This window comes from Serinus canaria, chromosome 1A, assembly GCF_022539315.1.
Source record: "Serinus canaria isolate serCan28SL12 chromosome 1A, serCan2020, whole genome shotgun sequence".
Lineage (NCBI taxonomy): Eukaryota > Metazoa > Chordata > Aves > Passeriformes > Fringillidae > Serinus > Serinus canaria.
Genome location: NC_066314.1, coordinates 11,567,815 through 11,585,312, shown reverse-complemented (window position 1 = coordinate 11,585,312; position 17,498 = coordinate 11,567,815). Strand labels below are relative to the sequence as shown.

Here is a 17,498-nt window from a genome sequence, read left to right as displayed (position 1 = left end):
CAATGCAGCACCCACTTGTCTCATGCACCTGTGGCCAACTCCCCTAAGCCTACAAGTCAGTTCTCTTAAATTTTTATTTTGACTCTTAAGTACATGCTGCCACTTTGCAGATCAAAATCTACTTGTATACTTTTTAGTAACGTGTAAATTGCTAAAGAGAAAGAAATACTGCATCTTTAACACTGCCATCAGCTGTAAAACTGACACTTCATATTAGCAGGGGTCATTAGGGACCTACTTCGTAATCCAGCAATCAAAATCATTTTACATCCATGGTACTGTGATGATTATACACTCATAATTCCATTTGAAAGTGCTTTTGGTTTCACTGTCAGTTCTTATAAGCAACAAATCTATTTTGTCATGGTCAATAATTCTTTCTGCAGTGATGAACAATACAAAACCATTTGACATTAGTCTGCTAAATTTCCTCTCCTTTTATTGTATATCATCTCTTATTAAAAATGGTTATATTAATTTAGTAATATAAGTTCTTAGACCATCTCCATGCTGTTACTTCTGTTACTTAGGGTAGCAATAGATGCAGGGAAAACACCAACATGGACTATTTGGAAATGGCTTTGAGAAGTTCCCTTCCTATACCTCAGTTGTTCACACTCTAGGTCAAGGAGTAGTTTGATGATAATAGACCTTAGCAATTTCCCAATACTTTTATTTACTAAATGAAGGCAGGCATGACTTACTGACATAAAGGGCACTAAATGGTGAATAGAAATATTGAAGGATATGGTAAACTGAGTGCAAAGAAGGTTTGAAACTAGAACCTGATTTTCTAGCTTACAGTCCCAAACCCTCACCCATTCAAAACCCCCTTTATACAATGCTTCAGAATCCTGTGTATTTAGTGCCATCACAGTTTTGCATTTATATGCACCAGTGCACAGATGTGTATACATATATGCTAAAGCACCATAACCAAAATGTGACTTCTTTTCAGACTAAAAACGAGCAAAAAGGGAACAAAATGTTAGAGGCAAATTTTCTTTTGTCAGGAAAATATTATCTGAAAAAAGTGGTAGTCACCATTTATGTGAAAATTTTCCTTAAATTTTCAATATTTTCAATCTTTAATTTTAACTGTAGCTCTTCAGCCAACAAGCATTGGCAGGAAAATTCTGCTTAGCTATAGACTATGGCATGAAACCCCTCAGGTGGTCATGCACTCAGTGCTAGACCTAATATTTTTTTTCATATTCCATGAGTATCAAATTCAGGATTGCATAAGTATTTTTCTGCAAGACTGGTGTTTTAGCAGTTACACATTATGGATCAGTATAATGCTGTCTGACAAATCTTTCCTAATTTAATGCATATCTGTGCTGAAAACCTGGAGTGATGCTCTGGAGGAAAGGTAGCCCGTGAATATGAGTTGAAGTGCTTGTCTGTGACCCTTACAGAAAGGTACTTATAAGTCTGCCAAACAATATACCTTATTATGTGGAGGCTAATTATGCAAACACATTTGCTATTTACATATTTCACAGGGGTTGGTGAACTTTACTTTTTGGTTATTTTCTGATTTTTTAAAATCTCTGGCAGTAAAAAAATAATGCATTGCATAAAATAGCTGATAGATTTGAAAGGGACTTAAGAAATTCAAAATACTGTTGTTAGAGGAGAAAATAAATGGGAGATTTTGAAGAAAGTAACCTTTGTCCTTCCAGCTAAAGGTGGGACTGTAATTGTTCAGATTTCACTTTTAATGAGAGCTTATCACTGGCTTATCTCTTTCTTCCTACTGGCATTTCTGTGTCATATCATCAGCCTAGGCTACCACACTAACCGAAGGACAAATGTAACCCAATCAATGTAAAAAATGTTTTATTTTGCCTCTTTCCTTAGAGGAATATAACCTCAAATTTCTATTGTAACTAGAGAAATATTATGGCATTATGATTCCCAGCAGCTTTGTGACTCCTGCTTGACTAATGCCTATAGGGGTGTCTGAAAAAAGTTTTTTACAAACTGTGAATCTACAATAAACAGAGTTCAATATAAAATATAAGGCATGATAAGGAGAGTTTATAAAATCAAAAGTTACAATTCAGGTGAATGAGGTCTCCTAATGATAACTCAAGGGATCCAGCTACAGCTGTAATAATCTGGTGCATATGAAGTCATAATTTTTTCATTAACAGGAAATTCCTGATCTGATGTTCCATTTTCTACCTTCTGTACCTAAACTGGTTATCAGGAGAGTCACAGTCACCTACAATCTAACAGTTTTTGTAAGGAGAAAGGAGATAAAGGTTTTGCTTTGAATTAATAGAACAGAAAACATGAAAAAACATCCAATTGAGAAAATTATGTCACAGCAGAAAGTTAGGTAGGTATTCTTCAGCATGCAGAAGAAATAAGAAGAGATGGGGGAAGAGAGTAAAAAAAAAAAAAAAAGCAAAACCCAAAACAAAAAAGCAAAAAAAATTCCCTAAAACAGAGAGACAAAATAAAGAAAGAAAGCATAAACCAATTTCCCATCTTTTGCTTTTAAGTAGCTGTTTTACATGATGTGGTACACCTCCTTAGTGTTTGGAAACCCCTCATGCTCCTTTTTTATCTACTTGGAGCTTTGAGCATAGATGGTATGTGACAGCAGAGGCTGGTGACAGCTAAGAGGGAAGACCTGACAGGTAACAGCTAACTCATGGTAGACAATTTTCAAAGGTACTATGACTTCCAAAATAGAGTTGCACTCTGTTTTTGTACTAATGCATCATTTGATTGCCTCTATGAAACTATTTCCCATGCAGAAGTGGTAGTGCTTTGCAATTCACATGCAACCATTACAAACTGAAATCTTCCCATCACACAAGGTCTTGCAGATTCTTCATGTTCCTTTGGTGGAAAAACATTTCTGTAGAATGAAAATCATACTTTTTCATTGAGACCTCCTGCTTGCAACCCTGTTCTTGCTATCATTAGGTAGGGATGAGCTGGACCAATGTAACAGCAAGGTGTTGCACTGGTCTAGCTCTTGCTCTGCCTCGAGTCATGTTCCTTGTGCTCCTCACAGGACTATCCTGTTTTTCATAACTTGCTTCACTCCCTCTCTGATTGGGAAGCAGGAGGCTTTTATGAGGCCCTGGTGAGTGCTGACTGTGGGGAAACCCTATGATAAAAGGCCCTGTAGAAATACAGAGCCATAGAAGTACAACAATGAACTGTTTAGTAAAGAGTCTCCCAATGAGAGAAACAAAAATTTTGCACTATCTCTTTCTTTTTGAATTTTCCAGGTCATGATTGTTCACTTCTCTGCCCTATTTTTAGGCGATGAAGATGAAAAGAAGGTTATGGCAGGAGATAAGGCAAACTTGCTTTGAGATAAAAGTACTTAAAAAAACCAAGAAGCTAAACTTTTCCTGTGCACTTTTAGGGTATGTTCTTCCCAAAGATAACCAACTTGACACTGCCATATGGTAGGAAACAGTGTTGTGTTGAAACTCTCCCTCCTATATACCCAAATTAGATGACAATTACTTGACTCAGTAATGGATTTCCTTCCTGTTGTTTCCATCTTCAGGAAACAGGACAACTACGTGGTGCTAAGGCTTGACAAATTAAATTTGCTAAAATGTGTGCTTATGGCATTCATGAAACAAAAATGTCAGGGAGAATAGAGATCTTTGGAGGTAGCTATTTATAAATAAGGGATATGAATGAATGCAGACAAGACCTGGTTGGGAACTGGTGGAATCAAATCTTAGAGAAAATGTTGAGGGGATAGTGGAGAAAGAAGATAAGAAATTTAAGTTTCCAAGATTAGCTGGAAGATGGGACACCGATCGAAATCTAAGATAAGGTTACTGCAGTCTTGCTTTTCACCTCTCACTTTCTTGTTTGGGCCTAGCAGTTTCACTGTTTTCAATTATTTGATTTTCTAGGCAGCTGGTGATGAAAACATCTCACATACAGTTTCCAGTTGCCTTTTGGACAGAACCCAAATGCAATTATACCATTAAAACACAAGCTTTAGCATAACTCCAACCCACATGTTAGATGCTCTTCCTATTGCAAAGCATATACTCCTTAACATAGTAGATCATAGAAGCAAAAGTAAGAGTTCATGTTGGTCCAAGAAGTGCTCAGAAAACTTAAGAAAGCAGCCATGAATATTGCATGGTGTAATATATCTTGTAATGTAGTATATAATCTTCTGGGGGGTAAGTGAATCTTTGCAGTTGAGATCAGATTTATATTCCCACAGTTTTATGAAGGGCACACATGGATCAAATGTAGATTGGGGATCAGGATGAAAGAAAATGCCATATAAATACATATGTCATATATCCATATGGCATTTATAATTTTTCCTTAATTGTCTCACAGAGATATTTGTTTCAGTGTAGGAAGTTGGCATTCTTGACCTGATGACTTTAACTACAGAAGATGGTTCTGACTATTGAATGGAAATATTTTTGTTAAACTTCATAATTTCTAAAAGCTATGATATGGGATATGACTATTTGCAAAGGGTTTTCTGTTTGTCAGAGCTCTATACAAAGCCAAGAGCTTTTTCAGTAGAGATGCTGAGCTACATAAAACAATTTCTGACTATGGAATGGATTCTTTTCCTTTTGATTTATCATACACACAATTCTATCACTTTGGGGAATAACATTTTAGTTCAAGCAAATATTTTTACTTATAGCTTAGTCTAGACCTCAATGCACAAGCGAAAGTGAAAGAGGGAAGATATCTGAAACCTATTTCAATCTTTGCTCAAAACAAGTCCTCCTTCTTTCAAACCTATTTGGCCTACTCCACACAGTATCCTGATCCATACTTCAATGAGTTTTTAAGTTTCAAAAATTATAGTCTCTTTTTTTGTACATTTTCTTGGGAATACCAGCCAACATGGACTGCATAGTGTTTGTAAATGTACTGGAGAGTTTAGTTTCAATGCCTAACAGCTTAAAATTGAAGATTAAATACTTTTTTTAAAGGGGTCTAAGTACTCAAATCCATATTTAGGGTGAGTAAGATACCCTGGTAAGATACTGGTATTTTTCAAAAAAGCCAGCACTTTATTTAAGTACATAGAGTTAAATAAAACATCAACAACTGTCTCCCTAAAAAAAAAAAAAAAAAAAGATTATGTATTATGGGAAGTGAGTTTGTGAGTTTTAGGGTGACAATCTATATTGAAAATTGTCCCACTAATAGGATCAGTGTGGCAGAAGATGGTGGCATTGGCCACAGTGGCCAAGAACTGAGGAATATGACATGCAGCTTTGAGACTAGATCAGGGTTTACTTTGAGTTGATGTGAAATGAACTCTGTTGTTCCTCCAGCATATCCTTTCTCGTGGGGACTGGGAATGCCAGAGCCAAAGAGGTGATGCTGATGCTGTAACTAATGTATTAGGCAAGGCAAGTAAGAATGGTATGAACCCAGTGTTGGGGACAATAATGTATTTCCTTCAGACTATCCCTTTGCATGCTGAACATTCCAGGTGCCTGGGCCCAACTAATATTAATGGGCTGGTCTGAATCAGCTCCAATATTTTATGTGCAATTTATAGCATATTTTGGTCTATAGGCTCAAGTATTTTACAAAATGAATTGAAAAGCAGCATATGCAAATAATGGCAGTAAAAAAAGCTAACTATTTTTAAGAATTTATCTTAGTAAGTGTAAAGGCTGCAGACAATTTAGAACAATATTTTTAGCTAAAATGTTCGTTACAAAAAGAGTAAATAAGTCTAAGCCCTTTTATTCTTGCTGTCAAAAACATGGACTATATTTCCAAAAACATGAGAAATTAAATCAAAATGAGCATGTCAATGGCTCAGTACTGTTTTGGATAGGTCTTCAAATAGTACTTTATGCTATTGATTACTTTCCAACTACCAAGGAAAATAGGAAAACTTGTCAAAGACATTTTTATAAAAAAAAAGTCAAAAAATAATTTTTTCCAAATGAATTGGAATTTCTTTAAAAAATGTCACTTTGAAGTGAAAGTAGGTGAAACTCTTTTTTTCATTGATAAATTCACATCTTCCTATTGGTTGACTATGAAATAAAAAAAAACACAGTAAAATGTGGTGGGACATATCCTGGGCTTCACCAAGGACTTAACAGTCAAAATGGGGAGATCAAAAATATAAGGAAAAAACACCTATGAAAGTCAAATATGAGAATTTAGGTAAGATCTAAGAAAATATGTAAGTGTACAGTTTTTGAAACATTTACAATGGCCTCTATTTACCAGAAAGAAATCTAGTTTAAATTAAAAAAGATAATTCCAGAAAATCATGTCAACAGTGACACCTTCAAAGGCAAAATTTTAAATGTTAAATGGCCAGCAGGGTCAAGAGAGCTTTCACTTACGCCTACTTTCATAAATAGCTCTTGATTTCTCATACAGCTCATACGGGTCAGGTTTTCGTGGATCAAAGGCCTCTGTTGAATCAGGAAATGAACTCCTGTGAAGAGTGGGTGGATAGGGAATATTCTGTGGCATAGCTGGAGCAGACACACTTGTCTGAGGGCTGCCTTGATTCTCCCATCGTTCCATCATCTGGAATAAAAACATACAGAGAATAAAAATGAAGTTTTGCAAAAACTGTCACTTCCACAATGAGACCAAAGCCAGTGATTTCTGTTGAAGATGTGTTGTGTAAAATTAGTAAATCTGCTTGCTGCATTTGAAATGAAAGGTGTGTGCTGAGCTGTTTATAAAATGACTTGGTTAAATTTACTTAGTTTGTTGCTTATGGCAAGATGTGACCTTTCTCAGGTAAGATTAGGCCCAGCATTACCTCTGAAGCATGTGGAGTGCCTCTCACAGATGTGCTGGAAATTATTTGGTAAAGGTGGAATCTGTGAGTTTGTAAAGACACAATTATCAAATTCAGATTAAAATTATTCAGATTCAATTATCAAATTAGCAGATTCATCAAAATACATAACATACATGAAGGCAGTGCTTAGCAAAGAAGGGACAGACTGTGTAGTTAGTGAATGATCTTAATGCTGTATCTTCTGAGAATACATGAAAATAACTGGCTGCCCAGGGAGAAGGAGATAACTGAAACTAGGAACAGATTAAATCTTCCAATGGAAGATTTAAAAAACCAAAATCAAAACCAAAAGAAAAGCAAACCAAATCAAAACTGAAGAGAAAATTATTACAGCACGTAGTCAGGCATCTAGTGTCCAAAGAACCCACTAAAGTGGCATTATATAATGATGCACAGGATAAGGCTTTCAACTCTTCCAGGCCATTTACAGGAAAGCCTAAAACAGCCTATTGTCTGTGCATGAGAGACACCTCAGTTCACACTTTTTACAAGACTGTCTCTAGCAGTCTTACATGTACATCAAACTTGAAGATATGATGGGCTGTGCTAAAGATGGCTTGAGGATCAGCTTTTTTATTTCTTGAAGAAGTTGGCTACTAATCAAATTGCATTAGCAAATTTCTTTGAAGAGTCTAAATTAAACAAAACACAAATGTTTATCCCAGGAAATGAGTACTTAGCTATTCCTATAACCCCTCCTGAGGACAAGGGTGGTAAAGCCTCCAGAACAGTCTGTTCTCACATATAACCCAACAATGGTAATTACACAAAAAACGCCTCTTGGAAACAAATTCATCTGTAATTAAATTCTGCTGACTTCTATTTTTGTATCAGCAGAGCTTTATCAAAGATGATGGCAGGTTTACAGTGGGCTTGCCCTGCAAATTTTGTGACTATCATTTGTCTTTAGTTCCTAGGTTTCAGAAGGTGTTTGGGGCAGCAGGTAGGCTTTACTCTCTGTTCTGATGATTAACTGCATCAGGCTTTTTTCACACCAAGTATGTTGGACTATAGATGCTTCAGTGTCCTCCTGGTGAATATGCTGAATAACTATCATGCTGCATATCCCAGGTGATCTGACCTTCTTAGGCTCATAATTAAGAACAAATGGATTATAGATATTGGTTGCTTTTAGTTGTTGAGGACCTAATTATTTTACAAAGTATTATTATAACTCAAGATGTGGTTCTGTCAGAATTTCAGCAGTAAGTAGGGCTGGTTCATTCAAAACTGTAAGTGTGTACATTCTGTGCAATACAGTGGCATATGGAAATACCTGAGTTGCCATTGAAATAGCTCAGGAATTTACCTTGGGTACCTTCAGGTACTTCTTACACCAAGATAAATGTATCCTCTGCAAATAATTGCCCTTTGGGTAAATTAGCCACATGAATAGCACAGTACTACTTCTGACAGCCCTAAAGAGAGTACCTCCAGTAGCTATAAACACATATACAGTATATAATTGCTTTATGGAATTGTAAATTCAAAGGTCTCTAGAAACACACCTGAATATGACCCCTATAAGAAAGAAGAACTAAGCTCAATTCAAGCTCCTTATGATACAGGAAATTACCAGAAAAATATGTATAGGCTTTACCTTCCCTTAGGAATCCAAAAGAAGAACACAAGCCAGTGAAACCAAACTATCTTATCATTATGAAGATGAAAGACAAACAGGGCAATATCTGTCTAGAAGTGAAAGATTCCTAATTTCTTGGAAAGTGCTGGGGAAACAGATCACTTACCTCTTTCAAAATGCCAAACTGGACAAAATTAAAATACTTAAAGAAAGATTTAAAAAAAGAAAGGAAAATATAATTATCTTTGATGAGCAAACTTTACCCTGGAGAAAGGACAGGAAACTGGAGATCAATTGGCAAAACCCTACTGGGTCCCATATGTCTAACTCTTGCTTGCTGGTTAGCTCTAAATCTTCAAGTGTGAAGTTCAACCAGCTAAATAAGCAGATAAACAGAAGGGGAATTATATCTCCCAAACCCATATCAACTAATTAAACCTAGCATTCAGTAATGGAAGTTATCATAATGCTACTTCAGAAAATGAGCCATTCTTGAAAGTGAGTAAGGACAGAAGTGAGTGCAGGGCATTAAATCCAAATTGGAGCAATGGTTTGGTGACTTTGCTCGTGGCTATTTTGCACTAATATTATTCATGATATAAATACATAAGATATGTACGATATACACAGGAATCAGTGGAAATATCTGTTACCCCGAGTTACTTTGTTTTCCTTTGCTGTTACACAGATACAGGCTGTGCTGAGGTGTTGGGGAGGCTTTCTAAACCTCCTGTGCCTGCCCTAAAGCTTCAGACTGCCTGCACACAGTGCTGCAGGCACTTGGTTTCAATCTTCAGGCCTTGGACTTGAGAAATTTATGTCTGACTATTTCTCTAGTTAAAAGTGGTGCCAGACAGAGGAATTCACACTCCCTTAACTTGGTTAATCATTAGTGAAATCTCTTGCTGAGATTACCCCAAAACTGAGTAGCTGTGAGCAGTCAGTCCTGCAGGTACAGCACACAATGGTGTTATATTATACTGTGAGCCCTGGTTTTCCTCACACCATTGCATGAAAAACTGCATGAACTCAGGTTGTTTTTCTAGATCCTGATTATTGGCAAGTGCTACTTGAGCATGAACTACCATACTCTTTATATAATGATATGTTGCAGAAAATCATCAACAATAAATACACTGATATTTATATATTTGATGTGTACATAAAAAGGCCAAGTATGGACAGGAGGAGGTCTTCAAATGTGGATCTTAACAAGTGAGCACCAAGCTATCTCTTTCCTCACTTTTTATCTGAGATTAAAAGTTGAACATCCCAGCCATTCAGGAGTCTTAAACTGGTGAGAGCAAGACAGCCTTCAATAATCGGATTTATTTACAAAAATGTCCTGCTACATAGATGAACAAAGCAACAATTTATGCAATATTTATTCCAAGATATTGAATACAGACTCAGTCTCTTCACAGCAAAACCACCATAAGCTGAAGCAGCCTGACAAAGTTGCATCAGCTGATTAATTGCTATTTGTACTTGACAGGGTACAAAAATTATTTTGGCAAAATTTAGGCATGCCATGTTCCGATATGAGAGTATGCAAAGTTCAGATTTAATGTACTTCCCCTGTCTGCTCCCCAGTAAGAAGGCTCTAAGTGCTTTAAAAGATATTGCTATTGTTATTCCCATTGCTCTTAGGAGTCTTCAGGATCTAGTTCCTCTACACACCCTTGTGGAGAATTAGGAATTACTCTAAGGTCTGTAAAATCTCAGTTAAAAAGCCAAATTAAAAAAAAAAAAACAAAAACCAAACAACCCCCTACAAAAATAAAACAAGACAACCAAAAATAGTAGCCTACAATTTCTTTTTATACTGTGAATGCTGTCACAAATTAAAAAAAAAAATTATAATGCAGTGTCAGCAGAATAAACAGTCATTGCTTACAGTCTTACAGTGGGAAGTCTTTACACCTTGGGTTTTACTGTCAAAATCAAAGAAACACAGAAAAGTTGATTAAAAGGCACCTCAGCCAGTTATCTAGCCAAGCTCTTATTTGAAGTGACTACTGCAGCTCTAGATCTCCCAATGCAAAATAGAGTAACAATCTCTGAGGATGTTAAACTCAAGCCATTACTAAACCAGAAAAAGTGCATGTTGTTAATTTCAAAGAATTTGTCAACTAGAAGACTAGACTGGACTCATTTCTGCTGCCTTCTCCTCCAGACCTCTTTATTTTTAAGCCACCACATTTCTGGTTCTTGCCACCCATCTTAACATGAGGGTTTTCCTTCTTCCACTTCTGGCAGACTCCAAGCCAACAGACCTTCAGAGCTTTTCAGGGAGGCCACCCCTGGTGCTGTGTCACTGCTGAGAGGTGTCCCATGAGCTGGGAGCAGGATGGGTAGATGAAAGTCTACAGAAATTTGCTTTGCATGATAGCCATCTTATGAACTCAATGTGTACAATTTTGAAAGGGAACTTACAGGCTTTGGAGTTTTCCATGGAGAAAAGAAACCTGAAATAAACAAAAAATAATGTTAGCAGCTTTTTCTGATGCATAAAGAATGGAGGCTAAGTGGTGTCTATGCTCCCATTCTCATTCAGGTCTGCAGATAATATTGATAGATATGAAAATTCTCTACACACAAGGGGTGAAAACACAAAACACGAGGGAGAATTTCTAAGAAAAAAATAGACAGAAATATATATATATATATATATACACACATAGACATATATACATATATATATATATATATATATGCAAGTGGAGCTATTGAGATCATTGCCATACTTTACAAACAGCATGGAATTAGGTTGAAATTAAAAGAACTAATCAAAAGGACTTCCAAATGTCTTGGTGGACATTGGATAAGACACCAAATGACCTGGTATTGATGTGTCAAATGCAGTCGCACCTTTAGGAAGAAGCATTCAGAACATCCCATCAACAAAACCTAATAATACAAGAGATGTTTTTAGAAGAAAAGCCTGAAGAAAAAACATGGTTTCATTAGTCTAGATAAGGTGGCCAAGTCTTGAAAGGATTGCTTATGTTGATACTCTCCTGGTTTTGGTCTTAGCAAGAAGTCATGCATGACTACCTCTTTTACACAAGTAGTTATCTCCTTTTCCTTAGTTACTGACTGATTGATAACTTGCTTCAGTGACTGTGCTAAATTTCAACTCTTGTAGCTTACAAATGTTTAAAACTCCAAATATGTCTTCTTCATAAAAGGAAATTATTTGAAACACGCATTGAAAACTTTTCCTATCTTATGCAGTACAACGTTAAAAACCTTTACAAAGTATTAAATAAAAAAAAGCCTTACAAAAGGTCACTTTTTTTAAAAAATACCAGCTTTCAACATAGCTTTCATTAAAAAAACTCATTCTCAGTTTAACAGCAGGTAAAAAAAAAAAAGTCTGTGGATCTTCCTAGGTAAAATTAAAAGCTAATAACAAAGAGTTCATTTGTTTTGCTGGAAACAGAAATGGCCCCTAAAGGGAGATATCTAATAGGAGGGCCTCTCTTTCTTTCAAAAAATGAATTCAGCTGAAAGAGTAGTACTGACTTCATTATTTCTTTTTCTAAAGTGAGTCTAAAAAGAAAATTAAAATTATGAGAGCATTAGCATAGTATCTTTCTACAGAAAAATCACAACAGGAATTATATTTGCACATATATTTAAGATTTGCAGAATTCTGTGATAATGAGGTAATCTTTTCTGCCCTGATACTTAATTTTGACTGAAGTATCTTGCAGTGTAAAAGCACTTGAGCCATTTGTAGTGAAACACTGGCTATTTAGTAATGCTGAGGTGCTTTTTAAAAAAAAAAAGGGTAAAAAAAAAAAGTAATCCTGGAAAGGTTTATGTTTACTGACTCTACAGTGCCTGAATAAAAACTGCTTTATTAACAAGTGGACAGATTTCTTTCCATCTGTAAACTCAAGCTGAGATAACAGGCATCCTTGATAGATCTGGCTTGTACATCACTTTCAGTATTAAAGATTCTGTAGCAGAAACTTATTAAATAACTAACTGGATGGCAGATGGCTACCTTTTTATTACCCACGATGCTTCCCTACTGTTAATAAGAGTGAAAACTAAAAAGTACTTGCTGCTCTGAGCTAAAGATGAGACGAGAAACTTGCTCATATCAACTTACTACCCTGATTTGTTGGCAGAAAATATTGGCAGAGGTAACACCCCTTACCCGTTGATACTGGTGCACCTCCCACATCTTACTGTCATCAAAAATCACTCCTGATTAAACTGAAAGGTCTTTTTTCCCCCTATTTTTCTGCTGTCTCCACCTAAAAATAAGTTATGCTGGAGATATCATAAAAATTTTACTAACAATAAAAAATATAATAGGTGTCTAAAAAAAAAATAAACACTGACATATACATCAAGTTAAGATTTTTTTTTTAAAGCCCCTCAATTTAAAAAAATCCAATTATTCATTTAAACAAAGAGAATATAAACTTATATTTATCTTGGAGGTTGTGGGCACAGACTGCAACATACAAATGACAACATCTACACTCAAAAAAAAAAAAAAGCAATATTTATTCACACAGCATGAAATTATGTTAGAAAACTAACAGATATAGGATGCCAGAGAAGCAAAAATCCAAAGGAAAATTTAAAAAAAAATAAACTGGAGATCCATATGTGTACAAAAGGATGCTATAGAAGCAACAATCTCTAAAGGTAACAAACCTTAGGACTAATAGTAAATCCATTCTTCTGATTTAATTCCATCTGTTACACCTTGACCTCATGTAAAATGAGATAATCTCTCACCTTTGTCAGAGATTAGGTGCTAGGCCAAAGGGGTGAAGGCCTAGGTCCATAAAGGAACTTTATATTACATCTTTTCCTATTTCTTGACAATTTTAATATTGTCTCACATAAGATCTACGCTCACAGCTGAACTAAACATCCTTTTCCCAACCTAAATTAAACTGACTTTTATAGAATATATGACATTATCAGTTATTCAATGTAAGACTGATCATGGATAATTGATAATTGCTGTGTACCAAACATCCATAATTATCACCAGTATTTAAACACATGCAACAAATGCTGCAAATTCAAGAATTCAAGAGGATTTTGGATATGTAGAACACCACAAGAGTTAAAGAAACAAATCCCCTACATGTAGAAAACTGAGGCTTAAAATCTCACCAGAATAATATACCTTAATAATGTCTATTCAGTGTCCACTCAGCAGTGTTGTCTGTCTGCAGCCACATCTACAGCAGGCAATGAGAAGTGGACTTTCTTTTAGTTTGACCTCACTTCACACCACATTTCCCCTTGACTTTCTGGTGCTCCTCACATGCCATGTGAGCACATTGGGAGAGCAGGATCCCACCTGAATGACAGCTGCCAGCAGACTGGCACCAGTTTATATGCAGATACTGATTTATCAACAGGGCTGAAATTTCTTCTCCAAAAAATGCAGCTTTCAACTTCTTTTGAGTACTAATAGAATACTGATACTGCCCAACCTTCTGATCAACTCACACCCAACTAGAAACATATACTGGATAAGCTCTGACAACTTCATTCCACTTCCAGGTTTCTTCTTTTCCCTTCCCAAATTCCCGGCCCCTTGCTGTCCAACTTGGGATGGTCTTCATAAAAACTGGAGTAGCTGAAAATATTATACACATTTACATACGAACACCCCTCACCTCCATATCCACACACAGGTTTAAAATTTGAAATAACAGAAGTCAACTTAGATCCACCTAAAAATACTTCATTCAGCCTCTTCTTACCATGAGTGGCTTTTGGCTCACCCATGTGCCTGACAGCCACCCCTCCTCATGGTAACCTCACCACACCAGCTGTAGCCCATTTCTTGAAGATTCCTGTGTTTTTTTTATTAACACTCCTTGTGAAGACAGCCAGTACAGGTCTGCACCACTTTGGGAAAGGACAGTTGGGTTCCTGGCTTTGGTTAAAAAGGCCCCCCCCCATTCAGCCAGGTGCTAGCAGGAATATACTGTGGCAACACGTAAGCATGCAACAAGAAAAATACATAACCTCATATGCTTCTGCAAAACTGATTTTGAGAATAGAATGATTTCTTATTCCAGGTTGGCTATTTAAACTGTAATAAGGTACAGCAGCTGGTGGCCAACACATATGAACATTTTAATTGTTTCATTTCAAAAAATAAGCTGAGGTACAGTAACAACCACATGTCTTCTAAAAATCAGATTTACATTTTCTCATAAAGCAGTGTTACAAAAATTATTCTTGAGATTGCTTTTTAAGTTGTATTTACCACCTTCCAAAATGAGCTTCCCTGGAAATCAGAGCTGTGATGGTTTCTAAGTTGTAACTTAACTAAAAAACACTGAGAACTGAAAACAGATTTTGGGTTCAAATGTAGCAGGAAGAAAAAAACTTTTTTTCTTTTTTTTTTTTTTTTCAGATCAAGGCAAATTCCAGCTTCAGTTTACTGTACTTCTCCTTTTTGATGAAGATATCCTGTAACAAAAGACAAATCACATCACACTCATTGTATCTACTTCCTCTAATAGCCAAGTTTAAGTATGCTTTTGTTGTAAAATATTCTTACAGGTATCATGTGCCTTAAACTTCAGCAAGGATTTACTGTTGAAAAGTTTAGTTTTCTAAAAGCAGCTTATCAGGCAGGACTTTGAGTATTTGAAAGACTGATTAGTTTCCTTTTTAGGTTTTTTGCAAATTCTGTAATGTCAGTAGTACAAAACCAGCCCTTGGTTATTAGTCAGCTCCCATGGGGATGATTTTTGCTCCATTTCCATCTTCATTATCCTCACTATTTTGCATTGTTTCCTGGAGAAGTTCTTCACACCTCATAGAATCATAAGTAACTCACACAGCTATTGCTAAGTCACAGGACTTTTAAGGATGCTCACCTCTGTGGCAGATGTGCATGGATAACTAAACTGAAGCCTGGGAGCAGTTTCATTTCTGCAGTGACAGTCTGTGCTGTAGGGAGGAGCCCAACAGCCTCCAACACAGAGATTGTTAATCCAAAGCAACGTTCAGGGTAAGTCAACATCCCTCCACATCACTTGTCACACTTTCCATTTTAAAGCCCTCTAGCTTTCACTGGGCTTCTTGGGAGTTTTTTGTGCTTTAATATCCTTGTTGCATATGGCTTCCTGAGCAAAGCTGTCTTAAGCACTGAACAGACCTTTCTCCTTCCAAGATGCTTGGAAGTCACTGAACAGATGGCTGATGAGCACTCCCAGAGCATTAACTGACTCCATGGGCATCTTGTCAACATCCATGTGACAACACTTCAAGCAAAAGTTTTTCCTCCTAGAGAAGTTACTGGATAAATGTACTGTAACACTTGATTTCTTTTCTGTTCTTTTTTTCTTTCTCTTACTGGAATCCCTGAGATGTCTATCAGTTGTCTATATGGGCCTGATTTACAAAGGTACCAAATACTCCTTAACTTCAAATGGATGTGACAGGTGAGAACACTGAGAGTTCAGACTCAGGTGTTCACCTTTAGCAGGTTCAGGGAAACATTTCTTACCATTCACACCACACCTGGTTTCTCCCTCTGTATGTTTACCTTTTGTTGAGCTATGTTAGTTGTGGTCAGATTGGGTGCACAGAGCTAATTCTACCATTGAATTGACTCATTAAGATTTAAAATATCCTAGACTTAAAATTCTGAAAATATTTGTGGGAGAGGTAATTTTTGTGTGTGTACAGAACAGATATATACCATTAATTCAATTACTCTTCAAATATTTTCTCCTTTTAAGGAAAAGAAGTATGATCAATGAGAAGTAGTACATTCAATTAATTTGTATACTGTAGTAAACAAAATCTAAAAGGAGACAATAATGAAAACAAATGGAAGTAATATTTATGAAAACAAGCAGGTGATAAAAAGTTTTAGCTGATCATGTCATGTTTAAAGTATCAGATGTTGTATTGGGAATGGCAATTAGTAGTTCCATTTCTAATAAAATCAATCATCATTACATAATATTTTTTCAAAGGTCCATCTTTTTCAAACAGCTCTAAATATTGACTCTTACTCTAGCAACAAGAAAAAGTTGATTTACCTTGAAATAAAGAGTAGGTGTAAGAAGACTGGGAGCTCTAGCTCTTCAAGCATAGTTAGCTACTCCTGCTGCCAGCTGTCCTGCAGAGAGATGGTGCCATGCTGTGGAGGATCCATTTGGTCTTTAGCTGGGATGGCACCTGATGCAATGGGCCAAAAATCAACACATCCCACATCAGAGTGAGATGAATGACCCACTGCCTTTGATCAGGCCACACCATTCCATGTGTTCAGAGCCACTGCCTTTTCCCTTGCAGTAGGTGAGATACAGGCAGCATGGCAAGTAACAGATAGAGCACTGTGTGGCAGTGACATGAAGGCTGGTTACAGTCATCATTTGCATCAAATGCAGGTTCACATTAATAAAACTGAGAAATACCTCTGTCTTCTTTATGGCTATATACATATGCTCAGATGTTATTAACCCAGCTTTTCCTGAAAAAAGACTCACAATGGTACAAACTGATTCTCAGTAGTTGCTGGTGCTGGCATTTTGCTTTATGCTCCACTACTCCATTGCTCCTGTTCTCAACCCAAGTGAAACTGCAACAAAAGTAGTGCTTCAGTTTAAATCATCACTGTTTTTCACTCTTTGGCCCACTACACCTATGAAAAGTGATCCCAAGGATTAAACACATTTCTGTCTACAGACAATTTATGACAGTATGGGTAAAAAGCAGGGACTGTTCAAAGGAAGGTCAGCTAGATCTTTACCCCATTGGGGTACCACCCTGTCTGGCTTATCTCTACTCCAGATGACTTGGGGGCATTGTGAGTCCAAGTCTTTGTTTCAGCTCTTCTTTCAGAGTTTCAGCTTCTTGACACGTAGCATTAAGTGTGAGACAGAATTTTATCAGAAATGATCTAGAGGTAAAAGAGTACTTTAGGAAAATGTACCTGATCTCATCCTACTGAAGTTGCTGAGGAGAGTGGCTCTGGTGCTGACATGATTGCCTGTGGAGTGCTCCAGTGAGGTGCACAGGGCAGCTGTCTGAATTTGGGAAGCTCAGAGAGGGCCAATAGCAGCCTGCAGCTCATGC

General features: G+C 36.6%; 1 protein-coding gene across 2 annotated transcripts in view; it reads right to left on the bottom strand.

Annotated features, from left to right (window-relative positions):
• The window catches only part of MAGI2 (membrane associated guanylate kinase, WW and PDZ domain containing 2), a 699,256-nt gene that overhangs the window by 78,793 nt on the left and 602,965 nt on the right, over positions 1–17,498 (bottom strand). For both annotated transcript variants that reach the window (XM_030238194.2, XM_030238195.2), the window contains exons 11-12: positions 10,842–10,873; positions 6,351–6,540 (exon numbers count right to left, since the gene is read on the bottom strand). In XM_030238194.2, the coding sequence (XP_030094054.1) occupies positions 6,351–6,540; positions 10,842–10,873 (222 nt within the window). The remainder of the gene's footprint in view (positions 1–6,350; positions 6,541–10,841; positions 10,874–17,498) is intronic.